Below are 18,011 nucleotides of genomic sequence, written 5' to 3' on the forward strand. Positions count from 1 at the left end.
ACACATTCTGAGACATCAAGATATCCCCAGTTTAGAACCGAAGGGAAGTTTGGGGTACAAAATCGTAGCGGGAGAATAAGAGATGAACACAGCAAGCAGCTTCAGAAGGATGTAGGTTGCAGTAGTTATTCGGAGATGAAGAGGGTTGCACAAGACATAAATACTTCCCGGAAAGAAACTGCAACGCGAGATCATTTTCACTTATCGGATTGACGTTTTTCTTTTTTTTATTTCACGCACATATATTAATTCACTATGTTTTAGTACAAATTTAGCTAGTTTAGCTAACATAATCAACAAGCGAGTGGCGATAATTCTGAATCGGGGCGGGAGAAAGTTAATTTGGTAGTGTGTTCCCTTGCAGTAAGCTGCCTAAACTATTAGTGAAAAATCATTTGATTTAGTACTGAATTATAGACCTCAAAAAATAACAAAAAGTCTGCGAGAGCATATGTTTTTCTTTTACAGTTGAGTCACAATTACACTTTTTTCTGCTGGGTGCTGTAACCTATAACTGCAAGAGACAAAAAGCATCATTGTTGGTCAACCGTAGAAGACGAACATATGTTCTCCTGGGTTTATATTTAGATTTTTTAAAGTTTTACAATCTGGTACTACGTTACTTGAGGTAGCGTATATCGAGAGAGAGCTGGCGGAAAACATTTTTACTGAATTTAGGCGATGGCATTTGAATGGCTGAACTGACTTTCCTGGAAAATATCTGAGAACCATCCAGATTAAACCAGATATCAAATAAAATCAGACCTTTCGTTTGGGAGCTAAGATGCCACAAATATTTCGTTTTGGAGCTGTGATGCCACAGCAAACTTGTTATACCCATCTGTATGTGTCGGGAGCTAAAAACAGTTCCATTCTCATTTTTAAGAAAAAGGTTTGCATTGGTATCAGCCAGGTTATGCCAGAAAAGAAAATGTTCTTCCTAATATTCCCAATTGGATAGCCCTTTTGTCTCGCTATCAGCGTGTGGTGGGAATTTTCTTGAAAAAGCGAAGCTTTACTAGAGCCCTCCCTGCCATCATATGCAGGCAATGAAACGTAGAAAAAAAGCAAGAAGAACTATTACAGATAAGTCATTACACATCTGTACGGAAAGAATTTTCCCGAATCGCAAAATTTAGTGTTGAATAAATTAGAATCGTAGTATTTCAATAAACAGTCCAGTGTAAAGCGGGTTCTATAGAACTTTATCCAAATATACCATAAATAAAAGTAACCTTAATTTGTGTTTGTTTGCTACGTGTTATTTTACTCGTACGTAAGTGTAAATACCACGTCGTCCTTGAGATTAGGGTAACTTTATTTGTGTCAAGAGTGAACATATTGTTCAATGTTCTGTGCGACATTGCCGAAGAACAGACAGTTTTCGCAACCCTTACGTCGAACGTGTGGTAAAAAGGATGGGAGAGTTTTGAGTTCTATGAGTATCAGAATCTGTGGCTGCTTATCAGAAATTGTATAAAACACCAGCAGAGCATAGTGTGTAAACAGTCTATCTGCAAAGGTAATCTTTTTTTAAATTTCTGGGGCAGAGAAATCGAATAAGACCATCGTTCACACGTCCACCGACGTGTTCACCTCATATATCCCCCCCCCCTTTTTTTAACTGTCTCTCGTTTTAAACTGACACTGCATCCCAATAGGTTCCTGTATCGCTGTATGTGAGATGTTTGTGGTAACTGAACCAAAGATCCATAACACACTGTTGCATTAAATAGATGTCACTGTCAGCACTTTGTAGCAATAGTAATCATGTGACGTTACCGTAATCCCACAGAAAATGATATTGTAAAATAAAGACACGTTCAGTTATAAAGCATTATTTTTATTTCGATTCACGATGTATTTCGAGCCCTCGGTGCTCGTATTCAGGTGCTTGATCATTTCACACCACTTTCTGATTTTAGGATACTACTGATCCTGTTAAGAGTACACTGATAGGCCAAAAATTTATCACCACTGCCCACCATGACGCTGGATACCACCCTAGGGAGGAATGGGGTGTAAATGGGGAATTTCATGGAGATAAGCGACATTGATAAAAGGATGATTGTTATTACGTAGAGCCTGTGAACGAGTATCTCGGAAACGGCGAAGCTAGTCGAATGTTCACGTGGTATTGTCGTGAGCTTCTACGAAAAGAGGTTTACCACAAGGCGCTAAATGGTTGGGCCTCCACGACTCTTCACAGAACATGGGTTTCGGAGGCTTGTCTGCTCTGTAAATTAGGATAGATTGCGATGTGTGCCATCTCCACCGAAAGAGCACAATGCTGGTGTAAGCGAAAAGTGTTTCGGGGCACACCGTTCATCGTTCACTGTTGAACATGGAGCTCCGCAGCAGACCAACATTTCATGTTCACATGTTGACCCAACGACATTGTCAATCACGATTGCAGTGGATACGAGACCATCGAGATTCGACCGTCGATCAATGGAAACGTGTCGGCTCGTGAATCACATTTTTGCTACGCTAGGTAGATAGTAGTCCCCACAAACGCCGTCAGCGAGGTGAACGGTGGCTCGAAACGTGCAACGCTTCACGGACGCAGGCTGGCGGGCGCAGTATTATGGTAAGGGAAAATATTCTCCTACCCCGGCATGCAACTTGTGGTAGTATTGGAAGGCATACTGAGAGCTGCGAACCACCTGCATCCCTTCACGCTTGGTGTCTTTCTCGACGTCAATGTCATCTTTCAGTAGTATAATTGTCCGTCTCTCGGAGCCAGAATCTTGCTGTAGTTGTATGAGGAGCATTGTAACGAACTCACGTTGATGTCTCGACGACCAAATTCGTCTGATGTAAACCCTGGTGCGTAGGCATCTAAAGCCACGTACCTTCACAAACCTACCAACGAAGTGCCGAATCCGTGAAATACGGAATTGTATTTCATTCCAAAGACGGAAGAACAAGTTATTAAGCAGATGATGATAATGTTTTGGCTCATCATTGTATATTGCATCGTATGTTCTTAGAGGGCCAGTACTAAACTAAATCCAGAAAACGTTATAGATTGATCCAGCACCTGTAGATGGACCTCCAGAGCCTCCAGGGTTCGGAATCCATCCGTTTATTGAAATTAAAATGAAGATCTGTGACAGAAGGCGATTGTTTCTTTATTTTACGAGAATGCTGCATTCACTGAAGTAACAGCGACAGCATTCGATAAAATCAAGAAAATACCCTCTTAATCACATTTAGGAGAAGCTCCATAAGGCCTTTTGCTAGCTCTCGTGAAACGCTGCTAACCGTTAGTCCTACGTCAAGTGCGCGTACGACATGTTAAAACGTAGCCAAACAACTCGACAAAGTGAATCCGAAAGAGAGAGCACTAATTGTCTGGCATCATGTCAACACACACAAACTTCTCTGCGCAGACTCAGTTAGTGTAATTGAAATGTCCACCAGTGCAACGGTTATCCAAGCCGCGTCTGTAACCCGTCTTCCCGGTCACACACCCAGGTCTTTCGATGTTAAGTGCTTTGTGCAAATGAGCATACGGCAAAACGCGGACGTGCGTTAGCGGCTTTGCGCTGCTATTATCCTGCCTGATAGCGCCTGACAGCCAATTTCAACCTGTGACTGTAGTTTATAAATCAGCTCGAATCAATACCTTATATCGCTCTGTCACTGGATCTTCGCCGTTTGTGGCGAATAACAGATAATAACTGATTACGTTCGCTTACCTTCAGCAGACAGTAAGGCCTATGCAGTTTAATATCCCTTCGCCGACGAGGTCACTATAGGTGTATCCCTTGCTCGTATAGGGGAGGATTGGGGAAAGAAATCGGACATATCCATTTCAAAGTAACCACCTTATCACTCACATGAAGCAATTTAGAGAAATCACGGAGAACCTAAATCTGAGTGGTTAGATGTGCATTGGAACTAGCGTTCTCCCAGATATGAATCAAGTTTCTTAACATTACGGCAACTCGCTCAGTAGTTTTAGTCTGATGGAACTACATCCATAACTCAGTGGTTGGTGGGGTATGTGTCCAAACAGTGCATATCTTCCTTGTTGGTGTCTCAGATGTCCCTGAAGGGATTGAGATCAAATGACATGTGGTAGTGGGGCATAAATACCCCAGTTTGCTTCTAAAATCATTCTGACACGATTTTGTGATCTTGGGCAATTGTTTTGTGTTGATAACGGTATAAGTCTCCAGAGGTTTACTCCAAGAAAACAAAAGAGTACATATCACCAGCTGGTAGCTTTCTTTTAGATACATGCATCGTTTGCCACTGAAAGAGACTCGAAAGCGGAACATAGAGCTTTCACATCAGTGCCCCATTTCAACTACCCTGTAACGTACCATTTACAATATTCAGTGTCTCTGCACACTATCTTATAGGAGTAAATTTACTGTGTCATTTGGGCAAAGGTAGCGCGGGAGTTAGATACACATGGAAGTGACAAAAGACTTGGGATACCTCCTAATACCGTGTGGGACCTCCACTTAGCCCGCGTAGTGCAGCAGCCCGACGTGACATGGGCTCAATAAGTCACTGGAAGACCCCTCCTGAAATACTAAGCCACGCTGCCTCTACAGCTGTCCATAATTACGAAATCATTGCCTTACCAGGATTTTGTGCACGAACTGGCCTCTCGAATATGTCACATAAATATTGAGTGATATTTATGTCGGACGTTGAGCGTGGCCAGATGATTCGCTTGAAACGTCCAGAATGTTCTTAAATCAGTCCTGAGCTGTTGTGGCCTGGTGACACATTTGGGAACATGAACTCCATGAATGGCTGCGAATGGTCTTCGAGCAGCCAACCAAATCATTTCCAGTCAATGATCGACTCAGTTGGACGACAGGACCCAGTCAATTCCATGTAAACACAATCCACACCATTATAGAGCCACACCTACTTGCACAGTGCTTGTTGACAACTGGGGTCCATGTTTTCGTGGAGTCTGCGCCACACTCGAACATTACCATCAGCTCTTATCATCTGAAATCGGGGCTTATTCATCGAGGCCATGGTTTCACAGTCGTCCAGGGTCCAGCCGATATTGTCACGAGCCCCGGCGTTGCGCTGCAGGCGACGTCACGCACTTAGTAAAGGCACTCGCGTCGGTCGTCTGCTGCCATAGTCCGTTATCGCCAAATTTCGCAGCACTATCCTGCCGAATACGTTCGTCGAACGTCCGACATTGATCTACGCTGTTATTTCAAGCATTGTTGTTTGTCTATTAGCACTGACTCCTCTACTCACATGCTGCTTATTCTCAGTCGTTAAGTGAAGGCAACAGGCCACTACGTTGTCCATAGTGAGAGGAAATCCCTCTAATTTGCCATTGTCGGCACACTCTTGACACTGTGGATCCCCGAATACTGAATTCCCTAATGACGTCCGAAATGGAATTTCCCATGTGAACCGTGGATTTCATGGCTCTGGGCACTATGGGACTTAACTTCTGAGGTCATCAGTCCCCTAGACTTTAGAACTAATTAAACGTAACTAACCTAAGGACATCACACACATCCATGCCCAAGGCAGGATTCGAATCTGCGACCGTAGCGGTCGCGCAGTTCCGGACTGTAGCGCCTAGAACCGCTCGGCCACCCCGGCCGGCTGTGGATTTTACTTTCCAAACCTTTTCTTAGGAGTTTACTTTATTTACTAGTGATTCATCAAGAACATTAACACATTTAATAACACTATGTGAGCGTGGAAGTAGTTGCCAATGGTAACTAAAGAAACAAATTAAAAAAATTATTTTTTCAATAAATGGAAATTTTTAAAAAACAGGTTTAAAATTATAATCAGAAAGGACCCCGTAAATATCAAGTTACAATTTATTCAGAGGCACAAATAATTTTTTTTTTTATAGTATGAGCTTTCGCGCTGAGAACCTTGCCGCTCCCTTTTAACACGGCCGTGGTCACCACCGCACACAACAACCTCTGAAAGACTACACTGGTGTAAATCTGCAACACACCAGATTACTTTAAACTAAAAATTTTCACAACTCACATAAACACACACACTATGCACTCCGTAAGAGGGATGCAAATGGTACGAAACACTCACATTAAAAATTATTTGCCACCGAAAGTGCAACTTGTTTTTAAAAGAACTCTTACGGTGGAAGGTTGGCAACTATATATACTAAAATGACCTTTTAAATAAAATCCATGAAATGTAGTTTTACATAAAATGTACCAACATGCTCTATATTACACATATATCGCCTCTCAAGATGATAGGCAAGATAAAAACATCATTCAGGAATTCGGCCTTTACACCTTAAGCAATTAATTCGTTAACACCGAATCCGACAAACATGACAGAGGCAGCTTCTAACGTATGGGACATTGCCAGGGGGATTACTGAACAATCCGAATCGCCGATTGCTCTAACGCGCCCCAACTCCATAAGGGGAAAACGGACCACCAATTCATAAATAACCACCTTCCCGGTGGTGAGCAAACGGAGAAGAATGGTGGGACGACCCCAAAACAAAGTGGCTGGTGACCTCACCAAGAAAACAAGTAGAATTTAACAAGTAAATGAAACAACATATCTCCAATCACTTAACTTCTAATAAACTGCGATTTCTGGCGAAGACCTGGCGCAGCACCCCCAACGCTCTCCCGAACCTTCCGCTGCCAGCCGCTTCAACGGACGTGGGAAGGTGCGCCGATCTCCCGTCTCACGGCGTCGCAGCTCGCCCCGGCCAGCCCGATGTCGTCGTTTGACTCCTGTTGCTCTCGTGTCGACAGCGAAGCCACTACCCCTTTCTATACGGCGCGGCCCATTGGACTCACGTGGGGACCTCACATGCACCGCCGCTCAAGGCGGACAAGTCATCTTGTGTCTCAGTGCGTGACTGACCAACCGACCGATCGAACCGCAAATGACCGTTGCCCGAGCAACTGGCGGCCTAACGCGCACACTCAGATGCAGGGACTCAGCCCCGACCGGGCGATGTGAACAGGCAACCTTTCCCTTTTCCCACCAGAGGGAGACACCACAGCGGCGCCACCGCCAGAAACGGTGGGACGTTCCCAGTCCCGCAGGCGAGTTTCCAGGTGAGGCGTTTAATAACTGCCGTCAGTAACGATATATTCGTCATTCAATTTTCCGATAGTGCATAAATCTTTGCGGCGCTCACTAGATGTGGACGATATTTCGATATAGCATTAGTAGATGTTACATTAGACAACTGAAGTGTGACTTTGTGGAACCGTTCGCAGCTAGTTGGGAACATGACGTCCAAACTAGAATTCTTACGGAGGAAGTTGTAGAGGCGGAGTTTCATCTTGTTTGTGCGTTGGGTAGTCGGCGTTCAGACATGTTCACATTCAAATGCATCTTATCAAGAATTTTTTTCCAGTAATCCTGTCACAATTTCAAAAACAGGCGCCATCCTTTACTTCCATCAGTCAGTACAGCGTTTGTATGAACTGATTTTTGTTGCTTTTTCACTACAGTATCAAGAAACACAACTGGAATCAGCCAGCTCATTCAAATACCTGGGTGTAACGATTTGTAGAAGCATGACATGGAATGAACCGTAGGATTAGTTTTAAGTAAAACATATAGCAGACTTCGGTTCATTGGTGGGATACTGGAAAAATGCAATCATTTTAGAAAGAAGACTGTTAAAAAACTAGTGCTACCTGTCCTAGAACTTTGTTCAATGTGTGAACGCATACCAGACACGACTAACAGGAGATAGTGAAGGAACACAAAAAATGTCTGCTCAACTGGCCAATAGTACAAGCTTTTTGTAAATGACTAAAGAGATTTCATGAATTCACTGTAGCTATGTTAAATGACATATTGTCACAAAATTCGACACTCCTATAGAAAAACTCGAACAGTTTTATAATGCTGCAGCCGCACTTCAAATTTCTGCCACGAGAGGGCAGCAGTGGGCAGTTAGGCAAGATGACAGAAGCCGAGAAAGTGTATGTTGTGCTTGAAAATCATTCACATCAGTCTGATGTAGCAGTGCAACGGCACAAAGATCCACCAACCTCCAACTCCATTCGACGGTCACATGCGCACTTTCAAGCTTCTGGAAGGGGAAATCAACGGATCGACCCGTAATGAGTGAAGATACAGTTGACCGCCTGCGGGTGAGTTTCGCATGTATCCCACAGAAGTGGACGAACACAGCCAGCAGAGAGCTGATCGTACCGCAACCGACCGTTTGTAAGAATTAAGAAAACGACTGAATGAAGCTGGAGCTTTACCGCGTGTTATTGCTACGAGCTCCGACTTCCAATGACAAAACCAGACGCTTTGAATTTTCGACACAGTTGCAACAACTTATGGAAGAGAATGAATTTTGTGAGAAACTCATCTTCAGTGATGAAGCAACATTTTTTTCTTAATGCCACAATCTGGGGCACTAAGAATGCCCACAGTATCGTGCAGCACATTCGACTTTCACCAAAAGATTTAAAGTTTATGGTCCTTTTTCTTCTACACTCCTGGAAATTGAAATAAGAACACCGTGAATTCATTGTCCCAGGAAGGGGAAACTTTATTGACACATTCCTGGGGTCAGATACATCACATAATCACACTGACAGAACCACAGGCACATAGACACAGGCAACAGAGCATGCACAATGTCGGCACTAGTACAGTGTATATCCACCTTTCGCAGCAATGCAGGCTGCTATTCTCCCATGGAGACGATCGTAGAGATGCTGGATGTAGTCCTGTGGAACGGCTTGCCATGCCATTTCCACCAGCGTTCGTGCTCGACGTGCAGACCGCGTGAGACGACGCTTCATCCAGTCCCAAACATGCTCAATGGGGGACAGATCCGGAGATCTTGCTGGCCAGGGTAGTTGACGTACACCTTCTAGAGCACGTTGGGTGGCACGGGATACATGCGGACGTGCATTGTCCTGTTGGAACAGCAAGTTCCCTTGCCGGTCTAGGAATGGTAGAACGATGGGTTCGATGACGGTTTGGATGTACCGTGCACTATTCAGTGTCCCCTCGACGATCACCAGTGGTGTACGGCCAGTGTAGGAGATCGCTCCCCACACCATGATGCCGGGTGTTGGCCCTGTGTGCCTCGGTCGTATGCAGTCCTGATTGTGGCGCTCACCTGCACGGCGCCAAACACGCATACGACCATCATTGGCACCAAGGCAGAAGCGACTCTCATCGCTGAAGACGACACGTCTCCATTCGTCCCTCCATTCACGCCTGTCGCGACACCACTGGAGGCGGGCTGCACGATGTTGGGGCGTGAGCGGAAGACGGCCTAACGGTGTGCGGGACCGTAGCCCAGCTTCATGGAGACGGTTGCGAATGGTCCTCGCCGATACCCCAGGAGCAACAGTGTCCCTAATTTGCTGGGAAGTGGCGGTGTGGTCCTCTACGGCACTGCGTAGGATCCTACGGTCTTGGCGTGCATCCGTGCGTCGCTGCGGTCCGGTCCCAGGTCGACGGGCACGTGCACCTTCCGCCGACCACTGGCGACAACATCGATGTACTGTGGAGACCTCACGCCCCACGTGTTGAGCAATTCGGCGGTACGTCCACCCGGCCTCCCGCATGCCCACTATACGCCCTCGCTCAAAGTCCGTCAACTGCACATACGGTTCACGTCCACGCTGTCGCGGCATGCTACCAGTGTTAAAGACTGCGATGGAGCTCCGTATGCCACGGCAAACTGGCTGACACTGACGGCGGCGGTGCACAAATGCTGCGCAGCTAGCGCCATTCGACGGCCAACACCGCGGTTCCTGGTGTGTCCGCTGTGCCATGCGTGTGATCATTGCTTGTACAGCCCTCTCGCAGTGTCAGGAGCAAGTATGGTGGGTCTGACACACCGGTGTCAATGTGTTCTTTTTTCCATTTCCAGGAGTGTATGAAAATCCGTTACAGGATACATGTATCTAAACATGCTCCAGCTGGAGACCGAGAGTGAAGACGTCAATATCATAGTTGTGTTCGCTGTCTGAAAGAGAACGGAGAGGTCTTCATGACTTTAAATGGGAACGTTATTCTAGCGCAGGGCAAGGAATTACGTCATGACCACTGACTGTAACGTCTAAACCTGAATGCAATGCACCTAATACCATTTAAAATTCTGAAGTCTTCCATATGGCGAAATACTATCGAAGCTAATTGCAGCACAGTACAGATTGAAGTAGCGTGTTGTGGTATACATGAAATGTTTTTCGTAAATATTGTGGAGCATAACGTAAGCAAAATTTTATTAGCTGTGACATTTGTTGAGAAAGGACCGTAATACCCTTGAAAGTGTTAAGCCAAATTCATTTAGGTCGTCCACAGGTATACATTCAGCCTTTTACAACAAAACCAGATGGATAAACAGAAATTGGAAGTTGTGTAACATGGGAGAGGAGGCGAGGGGGTGGAGCTGGGGGGGGGGGGGCAAATTTATGGGTTAATATTATCAACATAGCATCTCTCGTGCTACCAGGACAATACCAATGCTGATGGCTTGTGTTAACGCCATCTGGTTTCAGGTTACTTTTAATAAACATCTCCAGCTGGAATTAAAGTAAGCTCAAATCGAAGGCATCATTATTTTCTAGTGTAATGTTCTAGGTATTTGATATGTGACTTGAACTACTTTCCGCCTGGAAATTACGAGTTATATCCAAGATGGCGGCTTCCAAAATAGCCGCCATATTTGAGCAAAAAGTCTTTCGAAGCGAGTCTCCGCGTTCAGACTGTATTGCTGCACTTAATTAGTTTTTCTGCAGTTGTTAACATTCATTTGAATCCACACTAATAGGAGCCCACCGTTATCTAATTTCTATCAATAAAATTTTATTTGATTTCAGTTAAAGCTACGTTGCGTTAGTCTACATTATTATTCCTACAGGATTTATTTCTTCAATTTTACGTTTCCGTTACATGTCGATCAATTATTACACCGACAGATCGTTTCTTATACTGACTGTTAACGAAGATCCGAGCACACGGATTTGGTTCCCAGATATGGGAGTGGATCGAAGATTTCTTAAGTAATACGTACATTGCCCTCGACGACCAGTATTTATCAGAGCCATGGGTATCATCAGGAACGCCAAAGAGTAGTATGGCAGGACTGCTCTTATTCTCTATATACATAGATGGTATGACGGACAGGGTGAACAGCAATTTTCGGCTGTTTGTTGATGATGCTGTGGTGCACGGAAAGTGTCGTCGTTGAGTGACTGTAGGATAAAATACGAATTAGACAAAATTCTTGGCTGGTGTGATGAATGGGAAGTTGCTCCGAATATAGAAAAATGTAAGTCAGTACACACGAGTAAGGAAAACAGACCTCTTATGCTGGAATACAGCTTTAGCAGCGTGCTGCCTGACACAGTAATATAAGGACGTTAGTATGGAGGAAGGATGGTCAGCTTCGGTTTTTGGGGAGAATTTTAGGGAAGCATGGCTCATCCATAAAGGATACCGTTTTTAGAATACTAGTGCGACCAATTTTTGGGTACTGCTCGAGTATTTGAGATCCCCACCAGGACGCATTAAAGGAAGACATCGAAGCATTTCAGAGGCGTGCTGCTATATTTGCCACCAGTTAACATGCGAGTATTATGGAAATGCTTCGTGAGCTGTAATGGTAATCACTGGAGGAAAGTCGACGTTCTCTTCGCTAGACAATATTGCGGAAATTTTGAGAACCGTAATATCAGGCCGACTGCAGATCGATTCTGTAGCCGCGAACTTGCATTTCGTCTAAGGACCACGAAGATAAGAGGAATTTGGGATCATACGGAAGAATGCACACATATGTGTATCCCTCGCTCTATTTGCAAGTGGAACAGGAAAGTAAATGCCTAGTTATGGTACAATGTACACTCCGCCATGCACCATACGGTGCATGATGTAGATATATAGACAAAGGCATTAAAGCAAATGGTGTACATTCAACCCCTATGACGCACAAAACTGAACTAGCTAATAGTAAAGATTGCCCGCGCCGTTCCTGATATTCAGGTCAAACAACAAGCAGACGCTGCTTCCAGATGGCATATTTTCTGATTTGGTTTTCAAGATAATGTAAGGTAATCACCTAAATCCCATTGTACATTGACGGACGCGGAGGAAAACATCGAAGAAAAAACTTTCGTATGGACTGAATAAATAGTCATTTCCATGGCTGTAAATGGTTTTAATGCTCATCTACGAAAGTAGGCAGCCATCTAGTCATAAGCCTCAATATAAATAACAAACCCACTCTAACGGTGTTTCTTCGCAGAATTGCTTCTTAGCGCAGACATTATTTCGCTTTCCTATTATGTAACAAAATATCTTCACAGTACGTACAAGCATCACAAAAATAAGAATTTCGTAAGTTTTCTACTTTAAAAACGGCGTACACCGTAATCTGAGGATTGCAATGCTTGACCACAGTCAGACAAGGGCTCCAACCTGGGTCGGATTGTGATGTAATATTACTTTATTGTACAGCCCAAATCGTTGTGTCGAAAACTGGGCAAGTCTTCCTTCGGCTAGTACTTATAGACAGCTCCAGATCTATTATTACTTTCAACATATGGAATTGGTCTTGGTTTACGAATTTTTCACGGAGCAAATTTGCACAGGGGCAGCACACAGATGGGAATTCCTGTTCAGACTTATGTTGTGTGTAGTTTCATAAAATCACCTAGACTGAATGGTAGTATATTTCCTTTTCTTATCTGAATCTGTGTTCAGTTTTTCATAATACTTGCGATGGAGTTTTCAATCTTAATCCTCACTCCAATTAATCAGTAAGAGCATTTCCATAGAAATAAAGCAGAAACTTTACTAATCATTTGCTCTGTAATTAGATGTCGAATGGCAGTACATGGTTATTTTCCATAGAACCGAAGAAGCGAATTTTCTGTAATATTACTACAGTATATGAGGATTCAGAACCTCTACAGCCTCACCTACACTATATGATCAAAAGTATCGGGACACCTGGATGAAAATCATTTACAAGTTCTTGAAAGGAGAGACAGCATTGGTCGTATATTTTTGTTTATTATCGCAAAATCGATTTTCGGTCACTTAGTGACCATCTTCAGTGCTGTAATATATAACTTAAATTAGTAAGCACTGGTGTCAATAAGCTTACGGCGATCACATAGTATACCCATTATCTGGTCGTAGTGCACAGGACACTATGGAGTCGCCAATCAATAAAATTTACAAGTTCGTCGCGTCGTCCCTCGGTAACGCAGGAATTCAGTATGGTGTTGCCCCATCTTTAGCCTTGATTACAGCTTCCACTCTCCAGACAAACGTTCAATCAGGTGCAGCAAGGTTTCTTGGGGAATGGCAGCCTACTCTTCACGGAGTGTTGTACTGAAGAGAGGTATTGATGACGGTCGGTGAGGTCTGGAGCGAAGTCGGCGTTACAAAACATCCCAAAGGTGTTCTATGAGACTCAGGTCAGGACTCTGTGCAGACCAGTCCATTACAGGGATGTTATTGTCCTGTAACTACTCCGCCGCAGGCCGTACATAGCCCGTGCATATGAACAGATGCTAGATCGTGTTGAAAGATGCAATCTCTATCCCTGAATTGCTCTTCAACAATGGGCAGCAAGAAGGTCCTTAAACATCAATGTAGGCCTGCGCTGTAATAGTGCCACACAAAGCAACAAAGGGTGCAAGATCCCTCCATTAAAAACCCGACCACATCGTAACACCACCGCCTCCGAATTTTACTGTTGACACTCCACACGCTGGCGGATGACGTTCACCGGGCATTCGCCATACCCACGCCCTGCCATCGGATCGTCACACTGTGATTCGTCACTACACACTACGTTTTTCACTGTTCAGTCGTCCAATGTTTCCACTCCTTACATCAAGTAAGGCGTCGTTGGGCATTTATTGGCGTAATGTGTGGCTTATGAGCAGCCGCTCGACCTTGAAATCCAAGTTTTCTCACCTCGCGCCTAACTGTTCTAGTACTTGCAGTGATCCTGCAGCAGTCTGGAATCCCTGTGTGATGGTCTGGATAGATGTCTGCCCATTACACAATACGACCCTCCAACTATCGTCGGTCTCTGTCAGTTAACAGACGAGGACGGCCTGTGCACTTTTGTGCTGTACGTGTCCCTTCACGTTTCCACTTCATTACCACATCGGAAACAGTGGACCTAGGGATGTTTAGGTGTGTGGAAATTTTGCGTACAGACGTATGACACAAGTGACACCTAATCACCTGACCAGGCTCGAAGTCTGTAAGTTCCATGGAGCGCCCCATTCTGCTTACTCACGATGTCTAATGACTACAAAGGTCGCTGATGTTGAGTACCTGGCAGTAGGAGGCAGCACAATGCACCTAATATGAAAAACGTGTTTTTGATGGTGTCCAGATACTTTTGATCACGCAGTTAAGGTAGTACATAAATAGATGGGTCATTCACACATTCCATGAATTTTCCTGGTCTTCATTACTGGTTGTAAATGAAAACTGTCCGTGCTTCTTGTAGGGCATCAGAGATGTGACAACGAGAATGAGAAATTTGTCAGTGAGATAGTAACGCAATTCGCATTCATTTTATTTTTAATCACTGTGAAGCACATAATATTTGTATTATTGTCAATACTGTTACTAGCAAAAATTCCTTGTCATAGAGTAGGAGGTTCGGAAGCATAAGTAACTGATTTTAATCTTTGAAGTCTCCTCAGTTCAAGTAAGAACAAGTTAAACACAGTCTTGTGAGGGATATTTCCGTAAAGACGCTGTGTGTGTTGTCACTTGTAAGCGAGAGCTTTCTGTAAGTTTGATTCTGAGATGAAATGGAAAACTTACTTGGACATAACCAGATAATATCAGCGTTTTGGTAACAGAATAAATAAATATAAACATCAATTTATCATGAAAAGTCACTTTATTTTCTCCACTGCTGTGCACATGTCAGCGAAACAGTGGGTAAATAAATAGTTGGCTTTTTATGAAGCGCGTCTTCTAGAAGTAGTGCGTCTTGACGACGGCGGGAGCTGCAGCGTAGGCTACTGGGGCGTGGTAAGCGGGGGCGGCGTAGGCTACAGCGGGGGCGGCGTAGGCAACAGCGGGGGCGGCGACGGCGGCCTTGACGACAGCGGGGGCGGCGTAGGCCACGGGGGCGGCGGCCACCGCGGGGGCGGTATAGGCGACAGCAGGCGCGCCCAGGAAGCCGGGGGCGGCGGCGGCGACGGCCAGCACGGCGGCGAGGACGATCTGCGATGACAAAGAATGCGTTACAATATCAATAGAATATTATGATTATTTTAAATGGACGAAAGTCCACTACTAACGGGATGGAATATGTTTTGAAAATATTTAGCTGTTAATGCAGTTTGAAGTTAGAACAAAGAAAACTGGTATTTCGTTTCTCTGCCAGAAACAAAGCAATGCGTGTCTCAACATTTTTGGAAATTTAACCTGTATAGGGGTGAAATAGCGGGAGAAAGCTTTTTTTAAAACAAACCATTATTAAAGAACTACTAAAACATTTTCAAAGCTGCATCTAAGGAAATTGGTATTTGATTTATCGGTTACAAATAAAAAATACAAGTGTCAGTATTATTTGGAAATTCAACCATTAACAGAGAGGAATGGGAGATGAAAATTTTTAACCGCTGAGGACAGAAACTTGATATTTGGAGAGGGTGTTGATCTTATACTGTAGGCGTTGTTTAAGGGGGGTTTGTTCGAAATTCCATCCCTAAGGGGATGAAGTAGGGGATGACAGAATTTTCGAAAATACGTCAGTTTTAAGTAAATAGCTAAAAATACTATAAATAGTATATGGTTTCACCATAGCAAATAAAAAAAATTACATGCTTCATCATTTTTGGAAAGTCCACCACTAAGGGGGTAAAATAGGTAGGTGAAACTATATTTTGAAAATGAAGTATTATTTAAGTACTACTAAAGCATTTTAAAGCTTCCTCTATGAAAATTTTTAATTGAGTTAAGCAAATACTTGTTTTAGGGTTTTTAGAAATTCAACCCCCAAGGAGGTGAAACACGGGATGAAATTTTTTACTAAAATACTTCATTATTTAAAACATATTTAAAGCTAAATCTATAAAAATTGGTATTTGATTTCTAAAGAAATATGTGTTAGGAAGTGAAAGCTTTTGTCGAAATATCACCACAAGAACTCAAAAGAAAGGACTAACAAAGACCTCTGACTCTAGCTATCGGAACCGCTCCTTTGGCTACAGCAGCGTGAACAGTTTAGAAGATGCTGCAATTTGTAGATAACATAAAAATTCGATTAAAGAAAAACAAAAAAAATTCTTTGCAGACCATACAGTCTACGCTAACCAAGCAGCGGGCTCTAGGCTTGTATAGTATAAACTACCTTCAGTTTCAAGTGGTGCAGTAGTTTAATACGCCAACAACGAACAACAGTTACTTACTAATGTTAATATCAGAAAGAATGGAAAAACAAAACACAGCATTGAAATAGTCAGACCCATTCAACAAACAATTCGTAGGCAGGACGGAAATCAATCGCGTGCCGGATCAGTTTGCCGGTTGCCCAGCCAAGATCTATCTAATCACTGTACACTGCGGTAAATAGTTTAATAGTATATGGAGACTGTCGTAGTATTAACTGGTGTCTGCAGTGTAGCGGTCTGTGGGGGCACTCACCAGCTTGTACATGTTGTGGGGTGTGGTGATGTCAGCGGCTGGCGACTACTGTGCCGGGACCAGCCTCTCGCCGCCTTTTATACTTGCCCACGGCCCCGCCACGGACCTGCCTCATTGCCAACAGCCGAGCATTCTGCGTAACACCTTGCCGGATACGCCCATCAGGTGGGCCACGCACGGTCGAAACCAGGCAGCCGCGTCCCTGTTTCTTTGCATACATGTGTTTACAGCTGCGACATCTTAAGAGCCTTTGAGAATGTTCCTTAAAAGCGTGCGCGAAGTTACATATAACATACAATCGGTAGCAATTATACAGGTTGAGTCAGGAGGATAGGTACATGCTTTTAGGGGTGACAGTATTAGTGATTGTAAACCGAAAACTTCATATGGACGTATCCCCTATTCTGATTTGTTTCCGAGATAGAGCACATTTAATATAATTTTGTACGTTTTTCTTGAATAACTAGAAAACTGCACACTCCACCAAAAACGTGTCGCAGTACAAAATTAAACTGCATTAAATTTCCTACAAAAAAGTTCCTATTCATTTTTTTTCCTCTAGAACTAATGTTTTGTGCGAAAGGAGCACGAGAATGTTGAAAAACTCGCTCGACGCGCATGCGTCGCTGTAGCTTACGTAGTTTTTGTAGGCGAATTTGAGGTAGTTTCCCGACTTGATTTACCACAAGTGTCCCGTATCAAACTGTTCGTCTCAACTTGCTACGTCAATATGTTACCTCAAATTGGCCTACGAAAACTACCTAAGCTACACCTCATGCACGTCGAGCTAGTTTTTTCAACATTCTCGCGCTCTCTTCGAACAAACGATTAGTTCTAGAGAAAAATATGAATAAGACCGTTTTTGTAGGAAATTTAATATAGTTTAATATTGTTCTGCAATACGTTTTTGCTGGAGGATATGGTTTTCGAGTTATTCAAGAAAAACGTACAGAAGTGATATTAAATGTGGTCTATCTCGGAAACCATTTGGAACAGGGCATACGTCCATAAGAAGTTTTTTGTTTAGAACAGCTAATACTACCACCCCTCAAAGCATGTACCTTTCCTCCTGACTTACCCTGTACACCAGGCGTACCAGAGCTTACTATACTTCATTAATTGTTTAACATCAAAATCGCCGATCATATAAACTGGTAATACCTGGAATAAGAAACATCCCTTGGATTTTCGGTATACTGCAGAAGTATCTGATTCCCCACAGTAACAGTAATTGAGGTTAGCTCACTAATCAATAGTTGTTGACTGCTAATCAAAGTGACATACACTCGGTACTTGATTTATTGTCACAGAGCCTGTACGACGTTATGAATTCACCCTGAATCAGAACAGCAATTTGCCGGCTGTTGTGGCGGAGCGGT

At 43.7% G+C, this 18,011-nt stretch overlaps 1 protein-coding gene across 1 annotated transcript; it reads right to left on the reverse strand.

Moving 5' to 3' along the window:
* Positions 1 to 14,859: 14,859 nt before the first annotated feature.
* LOC124605571 (cuticle protein 16.5-like) lies at positions 14,860 to 16,730 on the reverse strand. Its single transcript, XM_047137348.1, has 2 exons — positions 16,633 to 16,730; positions 14,860 to 15,207 (listed from the first exon to the last, which is right to left on the reverse strand). The coding sequence occupies exons 1-2, from the start codon at positions 16,642 to 16,644 to the stop codon at positions 14,956 to 14,958; spliced, it is 264 nt and encodes an 87-aa protein (XP_046993304.1). The 5' UTR covers positions 16,645 to 16,730; the 3' UTR covers positions 14,860 to 14,955.
* Positions 16,731 to 18,011: the final 1,281 nt, after the last annotated feature.

This window comes from Schistocerca americana, chromosome 3, assembly GCF_021461395.2.
Source record: "Schistocerca americana isolate TAMUIC-IGC-003095 chromosome 3, iqSchAmer2.1, whole genome shotgun sequence".
Lineage (NCBI taxonomy): Eukaryota > Metazoa > Arthropoda > Insecta > Orthoptera > Acrididae > Schistocerca > Schistocerca americana.